This window comes from Trachurus japonicus, chromosome 1 (genome assembly GCF_045865225.1).
Source record: "Trachurus japonicus isolate A0001 chromosome 1, Traja_1.0".
Taxonomy (NCBI): domain Eukaryota; kingdom Metazoa; phylum Chordata; class Actinopteri; order Carangiformes; family Carangidae; genus Trachurus; species Trachurus japonicus.
Genome location: NC_140907.1, coordinates 15,623,078 through 15,642,398, shown reverse-complemented (window position 1 = coordinate 15,642,398; position 19,321 = coordinate 15,623,078). Strand labels below are relative to the sequence as shown.

General features: G+C 44.3%; 1 protein-coding gene across 38 annotated transcripts in view; it reads right to left on the bottom strand.

The window, feature by feature from the left end:
- nfixa (nuclear factor I/Xa) overlaps window positions 1–18,933 on the bottom strand; it is a 110,958-nt gene extending 92,025 nt beyond the window's left edge. For 17 of the 38 annotated variants that reach the window (XM_085774949.1, XM_085775057.1, XM_085775104.1 and 14 more), the window contains exons 1-2: window positions 18,001–18,608; window positions 10,320–10,403 (exon numbers count right to left, since the gene is read on the bottom strand). In XM_085774949.1, coding sequence (XP_085631075.1) covers window positions 10,320–10,403; window positions 18,001–18,003 — 87 coding nt within the window. In that variant the 5' untranslated portion in view covers window positions 18,004–18,608. Of the gene's footprint in view, window positions 1–6,222; window positions 6,372–10,319; window positions 10,404–18,000 lie in introns of those variants that run through there. The other 21 variants (XM_085775332.1, XM_085774965.1, XM_085775123.1 and 18 more) reach the window with 3 other exon arrangements.
- Window positions 18,934–19,321: the final 388 nt, after the last annotated feature.

Here is a 19,321-nt window from a genome sequence, read left to right as displayed (position 1 = left end):
GGTTACCCCCACAAAAAAAGCCCCTGAGAAAATCAAAAAGAACGAAAAACACACCAAGGGGTGACGGAGGAGGGGTGGTGGTGGAGAAAGACAGAGCGAGAGGGAGCGAGAGGGAGAGACAAACAACAACAACAACAACATACTGAAGCTCATCCTTGGAACAATGCAGATCTCTCCCTAACCGTTACTTCTCTTTTAAAGGGAGCTAATTGAGGAGGCGGTGGGGGTGGAGGAAGAGGAGCAGGATGAAGGTGAAGGGGGAGTCTATCCCAGTGCAGCTGCCTGAAGAGAGCGGCACATCGGCTCTCGTACCTTCTCGTGTCTCGATTCTCTCCGGGTTCCTCGCCGCGTTCCCGCTCTCTGATGATTTCATCACTCGGTGACAAACTAAAAGCGTCTTCACTTGAAATGACTGTGAACTGCTTGTTGCACCTTTTGATTCTCGAACATGACAACAAATAATAACAGTGTTGCACAGGGAGGGGAACGTGCAATTATCAGACAATCACACATTTATGTTAAGCGTCTTATTCTTATCCCCTGCCAGAAATGAAATTATATGGAGTTTTGAGCACTGCAACTGCGAAACGCGTTGGTTTGGAGGTTCGTTCTTCCCTGTATCAGCGCACTGACGTGATTACGACCCCGCTGCTCCTCCTGCCACACGTCCATCTATCTGTCCACCACATACATGAGTGTGCCGTCTGATTTCAGATGTGTGTGCCTCTGTGTGTATGTGTGTTTCTATGTGTGTTTCTGTGTGTGGTTTGGTAAACACAACTATATCACAGACCAACATGAGAGCGCTATAGGGGCCGCCTGCTTCCACTGGCCACAGATCAGCCTAAACCTAATCCACACTAGGAGGCAGAAGAGGACAAGGGGGAGGCTATATGTATTCACACACACACACACACACACACACACACACACACACACACACACACACACACACACACACACACACACACACACACACACACAGGCCCATCCATCCAGGGAACAGCCACCTATTACCCTGTTGTGCCAATTGCCTCAGTTAAGCATGATAAATCCATTTTCTATGGGCGGTCAGGAAGACTGCACAGATAAGGGATGAGCAGAGCAACACAGTGCAGGATTTAACCCACCTCCAAGACAGATTCACACACATCCGCACTGAAACACAAACGCACAACCGGACTGTCCACAGCAAAAGCTGCCTCGGGGTGTTGCTCAGGCCTCGCTGGCTCTTCCACATCCGAGTCGGAAAACCAAACTTTTTTATCGCGTACACACCATCTTACTCACATCATAAGCCGTCATGTGTGCTTTCAAATATTTGATCTGAAGATTAAGAGTATTTTAAAAACCTTAGGTCAATACATCTCCACACACACGAATCAAGTACTTTTTTTTTTCTCCTTCCATGTAATTAGAATTTATTCAGACACTGTTTAACTGACGTGGACATGTTGTGCCATTTGTCACTTCCCCGCACGCTTTCCTCCGTCCCAGCTCTCTGTCCCTGCCTACCAGCTCCCACTCTGGGCCAAGCAGTGTAAGGTGGACCTGGTCTGCCTCCAGCAGAAGGATGAATAAGTAAAAGGAACACAATGTACCCCTGGGTTCTGCCTGCAACCCACTGCCTGCCTGCCATCCTGGCACAGTTGGCAGGGCCACTTTCTACCCTGCCTACCGTCCACTAGAGCAAACCTATTCTCTGCTGCCTGTGCTGTGCCTACCAACTAACTCAGTGTGAGCAGGATTAGTGTGTGTCTGTATGCGTGTGTGTATGTGCGCGTGTGCATGCGTGTGTGTGTGTGGGGTACAAAGTGACACCAGTAAGGCTTGGTATGTTACCAGATCATGCAGGCCCACCTCGGCTTACACCTGCACCTCAGCCGTCACCGTCGGGTCCCAGTGAAACCAGAACCGAGGGCTGACGTAGGAGAGCCAGTAGCCCAAAACAGGGTAGGAGAAGGAAACACACACATATGCACACAAAGCACAGCAACGATAGCCTGATGTGGACTTTGATCTTGAAAATGTAACTTATAATGAATCAATACTGGTGACTGAGTCAAAAATAAAACAGTTTGATCTAAAAAAAAAAAAAATAGAGGTGTTCATTTAAAGGATATTTAAGACAATATAACCTATGCCACTTGAGTGTGGCCTGCACACACTACTGCCACAGACTGTATGTGCACCTACCCCACAGTCTCTGTTATGTTTAGATGTTGAGTGCTTTCATCTCCATCACTAAAGATACTGAATAAAAAAATCTCCACAGTTTGTGTCCTACTGCTGCTGTGGCTATATGGCAGGCATGGCTACAGCATGTATAGCTTTCACTCCATGCTTTCAAGTGCTTTGCCAGTCTGCACGGCCGAGTGAGTTTCAAGGACTCATTTGATCTCCAAATCTAAAAACACGTTAGAAGTGCAAATAATCGGGCGCAATGAGCGGGAATCGAGCAAAGCATATAAAACTTTTTTTTTTCTTTTTTTTTTGCGTGTGAACTGTGCGGGAAACAGTTAAACAATCTCAAGCGCAGTGTTAAACATCTCTCTGCAGTTTGCAGCAAAGCTTGCAAGCGTTGGCACTGTTTGTGAGACGCGCTGTATAGGCTATTAGCAGCCCACATCTCATTTGGATAAGCGGGATTTAACTGGAGTCTGAAATAATTGATTTCAAAACGCAGCACATAAAAGTTTTAATTAACGACGCCTCCACGACCTTCAAAGCACATTAAAACTTTATGCAAATGCATTTCCGTCACAGGCACGTGAAACAATGCCACGTAGCCCATAAAATATATTTTTGTAAAGGAAAGAAAGAAAGAAATAACATAGCACATAACGGTGCTGTTTGGCAAATGCCTGAACTCCACTCCGTCGCCCACCAGGTCATTCCAGCAAAGCTTTTATCAGCATTAATAATACATTGTAGATTGTTAACAGCAGTTTTGCGTGTTTTCTGTGATTTGTGAATTATTCAGGATCTCTAAGATCAATCCTAACGGAGTCACAGGGTGGCAATGCAGCGCAGGCCTGTGGGTTTCGAGCAGGTTTACGCACGCCTAAGTAATCCATCCATGTGTGCCTGCGTGGGCATACTACATTAAAAACAACAATAAGCAATCCCGCCTTCCACGGCGTCCAACCACAGAGCATTCAAACAATCCATTAACACGAATTAAAAAGGCGGACGTTCAAGTCGAGCTTTAATTACAGGTGCTAAACACAGAGGTGTCACTCTGACGTCCATAAGCAGGAAGCATGGGCGTTTTACAAGTTAATTTTTGACTGGTGTTATCTTAATATCCTCTAAATACAAACACACGCGTTCTCGAGGAGATATGAGAGAGCACAAACAAACCAGCCCTGCTTGATATCCATCAGTAGGAGCCGGGGAGACGCACGAACAGCAGCCCTAAGCAGATCAATATGTATCGCGCATATGGGGAGCACGCGTCCATGCGGCGCTCGTGTGAGAGGATCTGCTGCCAATTAATTTTAATTAATGGAAAAGAAAGAGGAAACTCGATGCGGACCTCTGCCTCATACCACCAGGCTTGGAAAATTATCTGTACTAAATATGCAGTAGGGCTGTTGGACTTATTTTACGCTGCAAATCAAATGGACTATTGATTAGAAAAATGTCTCCCTCAGTGTTTCTGCAGTCCACGGCGGCAGAGAGAGGTCAGGAGGGGGGGGGGGGGAGGGGGAGAGAGAGAGAGAGAGAGAGAGAGAGAGAGAGAGAGAGAGAGAGAGAGGAACAGTAAGTGGTGTAGATGGTTCTGCTGCGGTCTGTTCTGCAGCCGTGCACGGCCTCTGGCTTTGCTGCTGTAGCAAGTAATACAAATGAAAAACCTGGAATATTAGTCATGATAATAATAACAATAACAATAAAGATGTGATGAAGTACAGTTTTGCCTGTGAGCAGCCTGCCCCTCTGTGTGTCTAAACAGTCAGAAAAAAACATAGTGAGTCTGGTCAGAAGGCCTGAAATAACACTGAGGAGGAATCCTGCATGTTTTCCACGGAGCTCGTCAAATGAAGACTGCTCTGTTTAAGGAAAGGAATGATTACAATTTCCCTGCTACATCACATGTGGTGCATGGCTCAAGTGTGATCTCAAATATAATTTTGGAAAATATATAGGCTATATATAATGGGTTATTATAAACGGCAATGCCGCGAGGAGGGCAGGATAAGGCCGTGACCTCCCTGCATCCATTGAAAATCTGAACCAGAAAGTCTAACGCAGAACAGCTGGGAGTTTATCATGAAAAGTGATTTCACATTGTAAATGAATGTGTTAAATTTATTGTCTACTGCCTGATAAGTATACATGTCATGCACGATGACTCCTGACTTACTGGAGCTCCTCGCCTCAGACAAAAATAAAGAAATAATAATCATAATAAAAATAAAAAAAATAAAAAAAACTACACAGTCTATAGTGATCAATAGTCATGTTAAAAAGATCACACCCAGCACAGTTTGTAAAGAGGCAAAAATATTGACAGAGAAAAGTATCTTGGATCCCGGCGTGTGGCGGCAGAGAGAAACGCGGACACGCGGCGGCCTGAAGCTGCTGCAGCTCTCATCTGTTAACTCTGCGGTGGCTGCAGCAAATCTCTCAAGAAGCTGTCATCTCATTTAGAAAGATAACTTTATCTATATGTGTAGGTGACATATAACGATCAGAGACGAGCTGCAAACAAAAAAAAAGGTCATTTACAGTTTGACCTTTGCTGCTGTGAGCTGCTGGTTTAATCTACAGATACCTGCATATTCACTAACACACTAGGAAAATACACAGAGAACACACTGAGAAGAAAAGGCATGAAAAAAGCAAAAAAAAAAAACAGACTGAGTGTGGGCTATATCAAAACGGCTTAACTTGGCCCATATACTCAACGTGTAGTAGACAATCAATCAAAGATTATTTTTTAGTAGGCTACATATTTTTTGAACATACATCTAAATATAAAATAAGCATATCTAAAGTGAAGAGCACAGGTCTGTGAGCTGATAAGATATATCTCTAGACTTTTTTTGATAGTGTCTGTGGTGCGTGTATAGCCGAGAGGTCAAAACTGAGTCTGTAACATTCATTTGATGACAAAAATATGAGCTGAATATTCAGAGTGTGCTTCTAAATTATATAATATAAATTATCACTTTGGAGTCAAGACAAATAAAATGAAAACAGCACTTTCTCCAAACCCATTACTCCAAAAAGGCCTTCAAAAGAACGGACCGGATAAAGCAGAGTTTGTTTTTCTTTTCTTTTTTCTTTTTCTTTTTTTTAATTAACACGCACAAGCTCTATCCTCTGCTGCATTTATTGTAATGAATATATAAAGAAGATGTGGTAGACTATTCAACAGAGCTACAGTGTCACTATCGCTCTGTTGCTTCGATAAAGGTCAACTGTATTTTGTCATCTATCAAACTGAAACCACGCAGCTCGGACACTCGCTCATCATCATTACTCCACTTTCTCCTCTCGGATGCCGGGAAATAAAAATACTCCCTTTTATTTGACAATAAAGGCCGAAGTAGGAGAAAATAAGAGAGGGAGGGCTGTGAGCGTGTCCACCGTGACCCTAAAGGCCCCCGGCACCGACCGTGGCTTAAGACCGGCAGACCTCCGTAACAGCCGCAACTCAGATTCCCTCCTTCATATAACAACACAAAGTGTCCTGCAGCTCATGAAGCCGCGATACAAGTCGATATGTGGCTTTATTATATGTGGAGACAAAGCCGATTAATGCCTCGGGGTGGTTGTAATTAGTCGCCAACCGTCAGGGAACCGAGCCCTCCTTCCCCTTTCTCCAACCTCCGTTTTATATAAAATAGATTTGGGAGAAGCGCCATTTTCTCTCCAAACCATGCGCAATGAGACGCACAAGAAAGCCCGTTGGAGGAGTGCCATTAAAAAAGAAAGGGAGAGAGAGAGAGGGAGAGAGCGAGAAAGAGAGGGAGGTTAAGCACTATCGGGGGGAAGAGAGTAGAGCAGAAAAAAAGGTCCTTAAAACGCAACAAATGACAAGCAGCGGCAGCAGCGGCGGCGGCGGCAGCAGCGCGACACACAACACAACACTGTAACCACATACAGTAGAAACAAACCGGAGGCGCACTACACCGGAAAAATGGCAAGCGAGGAGGAACATGAAAACGGCGATATGGATAGAAAGAAATATATACACACACATAATGTTCATACCTGTGTCAAGCAGTATGGGGAGTACATGGTTGTGTCTAGAGATGAAAATTGGAGTTGTTGATAATAAAGTTGGATGGAGGTTCGCTGCGGTGCCGCATTGCAAAGCCGCTGTGGCTCAGTCCAGGCTGTAACCCCGCCTCACTCACAGTGAAAGCTCCGCACTAACTTTAGAGGAAAGTTTTTGCAGCTCTCCCTCCCTCCCTCCCTCCCACCCTCTCTCTCTCTCTCGCTCTCTCTCTCACTCACTCTCTCGCCGCTCCTCTTCCAAATCGACAAAAAACTTGACTGTGTATTAAAACAAATCTTTTTTTTTCTTTTTACAATATTTGATATATACTTTTTTTTAAAGATTCCGTGCTTCGCTAAAACCCCAAACAGGAGTCGCTTGAGCAACAGTATTTTGCAGTCACGTCATTATATTTCAAGTTATTTATTTATGACATCTGTAATTCCTGTTTCTATCTATCTATCTATCTATCTATCTATCTATCTATCTATCTATCTATCTATCTATCTATCTATCTATCTATCTATCTATCAATCATGACTTTATAATATTATGTTACAGCACTTGTATATACTTTTTTTTCAAAGAGACCTTGTTGTACTGTTATGTTCATGTAGAGAACCAGCATATTTTTGACTTTGTCTTATAAATTTGCCTTTACGGTAATATACAAATATGGCTTTGCCACATGAATACAGAGAGAAAACAAACGATTGAGAAAAGGGGGATTGGTGGTGGTGGGGGCAGAATTCCTCAAAATGATCATTTCTCAACTTTCATATCCTCTGCTTTGGAGCAAAATGCAGAAGCAGTGCCCGAGCGTGACCAAAATAGAAACACAGATTTGAAATTTACAACTCCAGATTTTGCTGTGGAGTTCTGTCGGCAAAGCCGCAGGAAGGTGACACACAGCTTTCCCCACACACAGACAGTAAACTAACTCAAGTGTCTTTAAGTGGCCGAGGCCCCTGTGTCCTTAACTTGACCATTTGTTAATGTAACTCCAAAGTGCGGCCGTGAACGAGAAGTATCTGATGCAGCTGAGACTTCAGCTCAAATTTGTGTTGAATTCACTCTACAGTGTGTCGCGCCTGGATTCGAAGCTCGACTCTGTCAGTTCCACTTTGGCTGAGGACGCTCAGTGCTGTTAGTTTTGGGACAAGGAGCCCCTCATTTGAAAGTTATAACCAGTCATATAAAATATTTACAATAGAGGACAAGAGCATTCAGATATTCTGCATTTTTCTGGCGACCTCTGTCATTGCCTTCAGGGAAATAAACAAGTCCAAAGTTATTACAACAAGTTGTAAATGCACTGTGTGTCAGGCTGTAATTTATTCAGCAGCGATACCTTTTGGATTCCTGTTACTCTCCTTTTTGAGCCAAGTCCAAGTCATATTCTAGTGAACTGTACGTGTATATGGAAACAAAAGATACCTGAACTTGGGCAAAGTGGTCTAAACCAGTCTCATTGTGACTCCTATTGTATGGAAGCGATACACTCTGTTTCTAATCAGGCTTGGCTTTATCCTCGCCCGCTGCCTGCTCCTCAGCCTAATCAAACTCATATATGCAGGCAGAGTGCCTGCAATTATACATAAGCCCCTGCCTTGTGTGAGTGTGCGTCTGCAAGAGCCTTAGGAGGGGGTTTGCAAGTGTGTGTACAATCCTGTGCGTGCATATGTCTGAGAGTGTGTGTTTGAGTCTGACAAAGCGTGTGTGTGAGTGTATGTGCACATGTATATATATATATATATATAAATATATATATGTGTGTGTATGTGTGTGCAAGGGTGCGGTTTTCAGGGGTTGAAGTCACCCCAGTACTTGAATGCCAAGTTTTCCAGGGGAATATGAAGCTGCGCAGCTTTACGAGACCTCAGCCTATGTAGGATACTTAGACACTCACACCACAGACACACATGCATATAATGTGCAGAATGTATACACACACACACACACACACACACACACGAGCACACGTACCCATGCATATACATACACAACCCCAAATGTCTTGTGGTCAAAGATACGCTGGCACAAGCAACTAGAAAAAGAATTAGATTGAGAGAAAGAAGGAACAGACTAAATAAAAGTGAAAGAAAAGTGAAGCATATTGAGGTGTAGTCTGTTCCTTTCCCAAAGTCTCTCCTCTTTCCAAACCACACCCCACCACGGCACAGGCCCAAACCCCAAAGCCTTTGTGTGCTCCCTCGCTTTCCCTCCTTCTCTTTTTGTCTGCCCCTTTTTTTTCTATTTCTCACTGGTTCTCTTTAGTGACTTTTTTCTCCTTTTCTATCTTATAATCTTCTGCTGTTCTTCCTCGCTTTCCGCTGTCTTAATCACAGACACCGTCCCTTTTTCGTCTTTACTGGTTTTCTTTGTCTCTGGCTGCAGCCTGGCCTGAGACGTCCATCTCAGTATTCAACACTGACGCTTGGCTGTAACAAACAAACTATAGCAACCACGAGAGTTACAAAACACTGACGCTCAGGTTTTCTTTCCAAACTCTCTCTCCCGCCTCTCACTCTCTCTTTCTCTTTCTCTTTCTCTCTGTCTCTCTCCCGCTCTCTCTCTGATCAAACAGTCCAGCCTGACCATCACCTATGAAAGCCCCTCGAGCGCGCCGGGTTCTCGTGGTTTCTGAGTCTATGTTTGCCATTATGAAGCGCATGAGAAAACCATATGGTGCGTCTAAAGTTAGCATGTTGTGGTCTTCCATTGACACACAGCACTACCCATATACTTGCTGTTTACCATCGCCTGTGGCTAGGCCATTAAATATTGAAAGTGATGTAGCATACTGACACTGCCATTAGCATGCTAAATGTGCGAGACAGGTGGTTGAGGCTGCCTTTTAAAAGGCTGAAAACACGTGAAGGAAAATGTGTGTGTAACTGTACCGTTTACTACACCGTACAGTGTAAATATTGTTTGAGTAAGCTGTTTATGTGTGCTCTGGGAGGGAGCACGCCAGTCAAATGCATACAGGCATATGCAGTCAGAAAGAAATGGCTGACTGGCCGTTATGGCTAACAAGCATATCATACACAGTGTGGATCCCAGAGACTCTATGGATCTGTTTGCAATCTGAGGAGTGTGCGCAGAGCAATGTGTTGCGCCTGCTGCTTTTTATGTGTTTACTGTGAGCAACGGCTCCTCGAACAGTACGTTTCCCTCCGACTGGTTTGGATTACTGCGTTTCTACCGTGTTTGTATTCACCGCGAAAGAAAACGTATAGATTTATTTTCTTCGTCTGATGTCATCGCTCCTTAATCTAAGCGTAAAATGCAGCATGTCATATCACAGCGCTCAGGCCAAAAGAGCCATTTTTACAGGCAGTCCAACAGCTATCTATAAACTCAGCCTGGAAGATAATATCTTCATGAAGATAGGAAAGTGACCGCATGCAACAACACGTCACACATAGGAAGCATCATGCCAAAAAAAACAATGATAATAATTGAAATAAAACATCAGTTTGGTAATGTTTTGTATTGTGTTGTAACTGGCTGCTAACTGGTGTGAAGAGCCAGACTTCTGACAAGCATAAATAATAACCTTGTAAAAATGCATGTCACAGAAAAGTGGAGATCATAAGGAAATGTGCAGTGTTTTCTCAGGTCACTGTTGCCACACATCAGCACAGTCAGACAGAAGAGATCAGGGCATACATGATGACATGTGGGATATTTTGTTTTTTGTATGCAGGAAATGGAAATAAAAGCATGCTAACAGCAAAGTGTCAACACTTAAAATGTGTGGATGTGTTTCCTGGACACATTAACCCCAGCACTTCCAATTCAAGATCTGAAGAATGAAGATAATATAGTGGTTAACATTCCCATGGTGAAGTGTGACCGTGTAAAAATGATTCTACAGCACGCTCTGCTGAGTCTTTTGTACTCTAAACGCCCTCCTCCTCTCAACTGCAGTAAATCTTTACAGAGGAAAAAGGAGATTATTCTTAATGAACCAGGCTTGTTTGTGTGTCCAGGAAATAAATCTTGAGACATCAATACAGTCACACAGACAGATGTAGAGAGGTTGTGTGTGTGTGTGTGTGTGTGTGTGTGTGTGTGTATATACCCTATATGTATCAGACACGAGGAAACACTCAGGCATCCCGGGGCCTCTAGCAGGATCGTCGTTTACCAGGTAGGTGTCAGTAGCCTAAAAAAACAGAGAAATGGTTATTTAGTTACAGTATATGTTATTCACACAGCACAGTGATTTTATCATAGTATTAGTGAATCCTTCACAGAACACATTTGGCACTAAGTCACCAGAAATCCTCACATTTCTCATTATTTAGTGGCTGCTTGAACCTGTTACTTTGTTCCAGTGAGAAGAATAGTGAATATTTTAACATTTTAATCACAGAATTTCTCTCATTGTTTACAAAAGACAATGGTATATCTGACTGTTGCTGTTCAAACAAGAGATAAGATAATAATGCATTCATAATAAAACAAAACAATAACTTCTGTTATACACACATGTGAACAATCATGTCCTGAAATCACCCTGATCAAACAGGTTTTCTTGCTTCCTAATACCTGTGCATGGGTGAGAGTCTCATAACCCCTGTTTGTCTCATTCCTCCCCAGAAAGCACAGCGCCTGTTAACAACTCTTACACTATACATCCACAGCCAGACTGCCTGTAAGTACCAGTGTGTATGCATGCGTGTGTGTAAGTGTGCATTCATGGAGCTTCATTTGTATTCTAAGTCAAGCAGGCAGGCAGGCAGGGTTCTGGCAGGGCCCGGAGCTGTGAAATGGGCTCTCCTTGCAGTTCTGCCGTTGATTGGATCAACCTATCCCACTCTACTTAGCCGAGGGGAGCCCAAATCCCACAGCCGCTGCGCCGTTCTGTGAAATCCTATTTCATTTCACAACTTTAACGGATAAAAAAGCATGCACACACACTTGTGCCAGCCCAAGACCCCATTCCACATTTATTTAGCTGAACAGGAGCAGAAAGAGAAAACAGTGTATCTGGCTGTGTGGAAACATTTAAATGTACGCGCAGCCTCGCTCTCTTTAAAATATAATCACCTGCATGTATATACATTTTTTCCACGCCCCTGTGCTCTCTGCCTTGCACACACAAACACACAGCAACACACACCAGCGCACGCAAACACCAATGCACACGTGCATGCCACTTACGCAGACGCACAGACACAAACCCCATAATAAGAGCCAGACGTTGGCAGACCACACAGCCCTGAGTTGTGGTGAAAACAAAGGCTATTCATATCCTTCGCAATGAGAGGTCTGTACAGCTAACTCTCTTTCTCCCGCTCTCCCCCGTCTCTCCCCTCGGCTTTTTATTACAGATAATCTGCACTCGCAAACCTTCCATTTTTCTGCAATTGTGCGATTTCTAATCATCTTTATTAGTCCATAAACATGTTTTTTTATTTTTAGTCGCTTTTTATTGCCGAGGCCCTCGGCTCCTAAGAGGGCAACACAGCGCCCATTGTTGAGTCTCAAGAAGAGGATGAAGCCAGGAACGGAGTGAGAGAGGCCTGCTGATAAGACAGCAAAGCATTGTGGGAATGGGGTAGCAGAGTTCCTCAGATGCACACACACATTAACATGCTGATGCACACACGCAGGCATAGACACACACACACAAAACAAAATGCAAACACCCAAAGTCTGCCAGGCCACATGTGTCTGATAACGAGTCGATGCATCTGATTGGCCGGCGGTCAGAATAATGGCCAGGATCCACGGCACCTGTGTGGGGATCCGCACCAGGGCGAGACTGCAGACTACCAGCAAGCAGACCACAATGCATCAGGTGTGCTGGAGTCTTTCTGATTGGCTGTCCCCAGCCAGAAACAGGGTCAGGTGCACTAGCAAGCCTCCCCTGATTGGTTGAGCCGGACCCAAAAAGCTGTGGGTAGGAAAGAGCTGTTTTCATTGGCTGCCGCTGCCTCATTCTGCTGGTGAATGGGTGTTTGGGTGGATGGCACTGGGACAACTGGTTCAACTGAGAGTGTGTAAGATAACATACTGGCTATTTGAGAAGATCTTTTACGCAAATGTAGCACTTCACATACACAGAATCTCAATGTTAATACATTTTTTTTAAACTTGACTTGTGAAGCTCTTTAATACGGCGTAAAACACGCGCACAAAAAAAAAACTGTTTTCCAACAACAGACAATTTTCTCTCAACAAGCCAGCAAAGACAGATATAATGTCCTCTTTATGGTGTCAGCTACAGAAACAGGTGGTGATGAACCACAATCCCATTGTGCAACAGCGAATAACATGAACTAATGAATAGGCTAAGCTCTGTACCTGCCACTGGGGAGGCCATACTGACTCCCTTTGTAGTAATCCCCCCCCCCCTCCCAAAAAAAAAAAAAACTCCAGGCCTCGAAACGCTCTCTCCTGCAGCAGTGTATGAATTATATATTGTACTATATATATAGAACATATGCCCAGCCCATATGGCCAGCCCTGAGCAAAAAAATCTCAAAGCCCTTCTTAATTAACATTTTAGAGGGAAGATTCGGAGGCGGGAGATTGAGTCAGTGACCTATTTGGAGTCCATCATCGCCCAATGCAAATGTGTTAATTGAGACAGATTTTCCCACTCCACAAATATGTGGAGTAGGGGATGTGATGGAGATTTTTTTTTTCTCTTTTTGTCTGAGCCATCTGATCTAAGGTAAGGGTATAGGATCTGTTTTAAAATCGCTTTTCCTGCTCCCTTCACTGACAAAAGAAAAGACACTTCTCTTTCACTTTCTCCCTCTCACACATTCTCTCCTTGGCTCACTCTCTATCTGTCTCTGTCTGTGTCTCTCTCTCTCGCTGGGTATATGTGTTGACGACCATATGGCCAAATTCTTTGGAGGTGAGATCTCCAAAACCTGCTCACACACTTGCGTGCACACACACACACACACACACACACACACACACACACACACACCTCCACAGAGCTTTGTGTATGAAAGGCCCTGATGGTGGAATTTGTTCTCAGATGGCTCCATTTTAAAGCACATGAATGGCAACATATCAATGATCCGCCTCTCTATCTTTCTGTCTCTCTGCATCTCATATTAGCAGTCGCACACAAGCGCACACACTTACACACCAACTCCCCACCTACACACAAAAACTTGCACCGCTCACACACCTGGTGGGTGCAGTGCGCTCTCTCTCACTCTCTCCCTTGTTTCCAGAAGCAGTTTATTCTGGCCGCTGCACAGCCATCAACCACATCCACCATCACCGCTGTCAGTCCATCTTCGATTGCCATAATTATTATCACGGCCATTGTGTCTTAAACGTGGTTTTATCATCACGATTTGGTGGCTGAAAATAATGTTGCCAAGTTTAAGGCACAGGATGAAAATGAGGGGGGAGGAGGAGGGGGAGAGCGAGAGAGAAAGAGAGAGTCCAGCCAACCTGCGTGAGATGGCAACCACTTCAAAGACGCCGGGCCGCACCGGCGATCTGTTCCACGGCGTGTGAGGGGTGTATGAAAGGCAGAAATGGCCGCCGTGTGAGTCCCTGCCAAAGCTACCTCGGGGAGAAATGTTGGAAAAATACGATTTTTCACACAGCCATCTCAGGGGGTGAAGGGAAAACGGGGAGAATAAGAAAGAAGATGAGAAACTGAGGGGCTGCATTAAAAAAAGAAGGATAGATGGATGGCTGAGCAGAGTGGGGCTAATTATTTCACTCCACTTGTGGGTCCTGAAGGTTTTGTTGGGTCAGAAGTACAGCCAAGATGCAGTGCTGAAGATTGCATTTGGCTAAATTGTGCAGTTGTGTTTTACACAATAGTAAACGGTGGGATTCTGGAGAAGGCATGAGGCACACGGTGTGAACAGTTTCTGTTAAGCAGGCCTGACTGCAGGAGGCAGGAGTATAAAATCATTTCAGATGACTTAAGCAAAAAAACATTCCACTTTCGCCGGAAGTTAAACTAAGTGTGTTTTGTGTTTTTGGTTGTGTGTGGTTCAAATTAAAGGTGCAGTGTATGCAAATCAGCTGGAGGGTGAGGCGAAACTTCAGATCGTTTGAGATGTGAAACTCTTCGTGCCCAAACAATAGCCATCTTGATTCCATGTTTAAAAAAAAAACGAAAAAGAAAAAAGGAAAAGGCAAATAGAAAAAAAAGCAAAAAATAATACATCATTCATCACAACTGTTATGGTGAAACAAGTTTGAACAGTGCATATTGTGACACACCCCAAGATTCGCTTGGCCTGGCACGTCGCCTGTCAACTACCGATCTTGCTCGACAGGCTCGGCTATGGACTGTGGCCTTCAGATAATACAGTGCCAATTGTAACACTGAACTTTGCGGGCTGCAACATTTCGCTGCCACACTGCTTGCACCACACGCAGCCACTATACACTAGGTAACCCAATGCCACTGGCACCCCTCTTCCTACATGGATCCTTACCCTTTCTCCTTTTTTTTGTGTAAATGGCCAAACCACATTCAGTTAAGGCCCAGCCACACTGGCTAAGTGCATTTAACAATGAGGTTTCTGCTGGTACAATCAGCCCATTGTGTCACACAAGGACTGATCCATGGGGAGATTTTCTTGTGGTTATGGTTCTAATACGGTGGAGTTTACCACAAAGACCAGGAAGCATAGAGTTACATTACAACACACACACACACACACACACACACACACACACACACACACACACACACACACTTACTTAGGATGACTCAATAAGGCAGCATGTTGAGCCCATTTCAAACGTCTCACCCACTTCCAACTCAACTGAAATGATACTCTAAAAATTTATTTAATAATATGGTGAGGTTCACGCCCACTTCCCTGCTTGGCACCAATAACAGCCTTGGCTTTTATTTGACTGACAGGTTCTGTGGTTGGCAGGTTTTCTCTACAACAACCACAGTGCAACCAACTGTGAAATTATAGGCCCACTATCAAAACAAAGTGAGGATTGTAAGATCACTGCCAATGATGAAACATTATCTAATGGTGCATTTACCTTGAGAAGTATAGACAGATAATCGAGTAGCCAGCATCATAAATCACGTGTTACCTGCTGTTTGGCACCCTGAGCCATTCGAGGCCTGTCAGTGTTGTTACAGGCATGACCGTGTGTCTCATCTCGGAGCGTTTTGACTAACGACACCTCCGCTGCCACCAGCAGCCTGACCCCTGACCCCCTGATAAAGTAAAAGACTTCAAAATGGGTTGATGTGCGTGGACAACATGTCATTCATCTGAGGGATGGAAACAGCTGCTCCTCTAAAGTTAGTTGGTGAGATTAAATGACTAATTTAACCCCTTAAAGTCTAAAAACCATCAAATAATTGAGTCTAACACTGGAGTGTTTATTGGACATTCTGACAAACAATTTGGAATAAAAAGAAATAGTTTTGCATATTTTTAAAATTTTCATTTGTATCATACTTGATACATCTGGCATTTTTAAAATGTATTGTTCACTGTTGAAGTATTTAAATTTTATATTGTATCCAGAAGATGCTTTAGAAGAAAAAGTATGACACTGATGACGTAGGTCTCAAAAGGTATCAAATATGATACACTTGGAATTAAAGGGTTAAAGCTTTTCACTAATATTGCTATAATAATAAAAATAAAAAGAATAATTATAATAAAGCATACAGACATTTTCTTATTGTTAGTGACTTCACTTTCCCTCCAGAATGACATCATACAACACCACTGGCAAAATGAAAATGCATCCTCTGGTCATCTTGTGTAATCATCACAATAAATAAACTACAGTTTTCAATAACGTGTTTTTAATCAGCTTTTGGACATATTTTTTTTGCTTTATTGCTTTGCTTTTCCTTTTTTTTATTGGGCAATGTATATTGTTTTTATTGGCAAGACAATGCCAGGGCCACACTCTGCCATTTCAAAATTACTTCCAGGTATAGTCTTTAGGTTTATATTAAATATTTCATTTCATTTTTAGGGTCCAACATGCTGTGTGGGGCTTCACCTTAGACTTGCCAGAGGGCTGTCGACATGCTCTTTTTGTGTTTATTTAAACATTATTAGTGCAATATGTGCACCATGTTGTGTTGTTAATAAAACACAGAATCATTTCTGATCTTGTGTGTAATGCATTACTTGCGTTATTGTTTCTATGTTACAACAACACTGTCTGTCCTTTGTCAAGTTCATAATATCTAAACAGGTTTGACAAAAAACAAAACTGAGCACATCGACACTATGAGCTGTGCCACATTACAAAACACACGGACATGCACTGCACAGCCACAGTGTGCTACATATACTGTATAGGCCTAATCTCTTGAGTTGATAATCAAAGATCAGTTATAATGTAGGTCACGATTTTAGCCCATTGAGATTTTAATTTTAGGCCACTGTAAGTCAAGAGCTTTGAAGAGGAGGGTGGCTGATGTTTCAGAATTCAGCTGATACACCGAGAAAAGGCAATAAAAAGCGTTATGTTTAAGAGTTTTTAAAAAGTGGATTATAATATCTTAGAAAAAAAAATGAGTCCAACCGAGCGCAGATTGTTCCCTCTGATATCACACATCAACATTAAATAGTGCGGAGCAGCTATTTATCCACGCTGCCGTGCGCTATAAGCACTCTCAGCATTTGTTCTGGGGGCACAAAGACGGCCTGTGTGTCACATCACCTCCCCACCCCCTTGTAGTCGCTATAAAGTGTCATCAACTACGCAAATGAAGTGCCCATTGATTAAAAAAGAACACACACACAGGCGCAGAGAGAGAGAGAGAGAGAGGGAGAGGGGGAGAGAGAGGGAGCAGCCGCCTCAGACAGACAAGACAAGGAGCCGGTGCAAGGTGGAGAGCGGTGCAGCAGCAGCAGCAGCAGCAGCAGCAGCTCCGGGAGCCACGCGGACTCATGAGATGCTTACAGACTGTCATCATCATTATCACCCTAAAAATTACAATAATAAATACCGCCCACATGCGGTTTCCATATACTGGCCTTTCAGATCTCCTCCTGTGTGTTTTATTCTATTTGATCAAAGCAGCGGGAAGGTCCCTGCACTTTTGAAACGCTTCTGCAAACAATTCAGCCCGCACGTTGTTAACCCACCACAGAGGACACGGTGATTTATGTTAGGAGACACGTCCTTGCTCATAATAAAGCAGAGGCATGATCGTGTCTTAAAGGGGGATGTAAGGAAAAATATAATAAAAGAGAGAGAGAGAGAGAGAGAGAGAGAGAGAGAGAGAGAGAGAGAGAGAGAGACACCATTTTTTACACTTTAAAAACATACAGAGTTTCGTAAAATATATTGTTGTAGGCTACAGCAGAAATTATGTCTATGGTAAAAATCAGCCTGTCAAATGATTTTCATAATGTGGTAAGTCAGTGAGTTTACGTTGTTCATAATTATCCAATTTGGCGGGTGAGCAAGGTGCTTACTTTACTCTCATAACACACACATACACCCTTGTGTGTGTCTCTCTCTCTCTCTCTCTCTCACACACACACACACACACACACACACACACACACACACACAAACACACACACTACACACACAAACAGGTGCGTTGTATCGTCATCTGTGGCCTCAGACTCCCACAGCCAAGTCTAGTTCACTTGAATAAAAACGCAGATCTTTTACAAAGAAAAAGCTGAAGCTGAAAGCAGCCACGGGGATGCGGTTAAACAACATGCAGTGTTTAGTTTATTTCCAGTCCTATAGACTTTACCCTATAGACCAAACAGAGGGGAACTATTGAGTTACACAGCACGTACCATTATAGCGTGGGGAGATCTGCCAACCCTCTCAATGCCCCATTTTCCTTTAAAAGTTCGGCTTCCAAAAAAAGTGAGAGAGGGAGTGAGGGCTGAGGGAGGAAGACTTGGTCTCTTCGCTGTTGCCGGAAGCAAAAAAAAAAAAAAAAGGACCTTTAAACAAGTCGGCCTTAGGCCCAGATAGAAAAAACAGGCTCTTTCAAAAGTGGGTCCACTCTGCAAGAGATAGGAGGAAAAGAGGACAGCAGCTCCGACCCTCCGTCTACGGCTGTTTGGCCTCAGATGCGCCCATGTCCAGCGGCAAGAAGTCAGGGAGACGTCTGCGTCAAAGTCCCGAGGTGCGTCCTTCAGCGGCCAAACTTGTCCAGCAGATTGGGAGACGATTTATATATTAAAAAAAAAAAAACTTCCCCCGAAAAACGATCAATAAGGCGATAAAAAATAATGGATGGGAGAGTTGACGCAAAGTAAGTTTTGTTTATTTTTAATTTTCCGTGTGCAGCCTTTGCAGTCGGGCAGCTTCTGTCTCCAAAACGTGTCCAAAAGCGGCTGTCTCCTGCGCCGCGCGTCCGATCTGTTTTACCCTTGTATCTCTCTCTCCCTCTCTCTCTCTCTCTCTCCTCTCTCTCCCGTTCCAAACGCGCGCGCGCGCACACACACACTGACACATGCGCGTACCCACACACACGGAGTTACACACACAAACGGGGGGACACCCCGGGTCCCTCGCCGCCGCCTCCTCCTCCTCAAAGCTGACGAGATGAAAGAGCAGCTTGCGTTTTCCGCTCCTTCAAACCGCTGCAGCCTCCGCCGGCAGCTGAATGCCTGCACAGCGACACGTCGCCGTCGTCAGTCGGCCGGTCGGTCGGTCGGTCGGTCGGTCCCGGTTGCTCCGCGCGGGCTCGGTGCGTAAAAATGGGTGCTCTCCAGTGCGCTCCGGCAGCGGCGACAGATAGCCTGTACACTTCACTCCCCCCCCCTCCACCACCCTCCAACCCCCCGCCAAAAAAAAAAAAAAAAAAAAAAAATCAGCTACCCAACAGCTCACCTCAGCAAGCAGCATGTGCCCCGTTTGCACAGACAGACACACACGGGGAGAAAGACGGGGGGATTGGGGGCAGTTGTTTACAGTGACGGTGGCGGTGAGGGCCGGTGCTTCAGCCGGCAGCGTTGAACTGGTGAATTATTAATAACGCGAGCGGTGTGCAGTCTGTCGCGGAGAGAGCGGAGCGGCCAGGGGAGCAGCTGGGGCTTTAGGAGCATTAGGAGGACCAGGGGCTAAATCACGGATGGCGGGGATTATAGGGCTGCACTGGCTCCT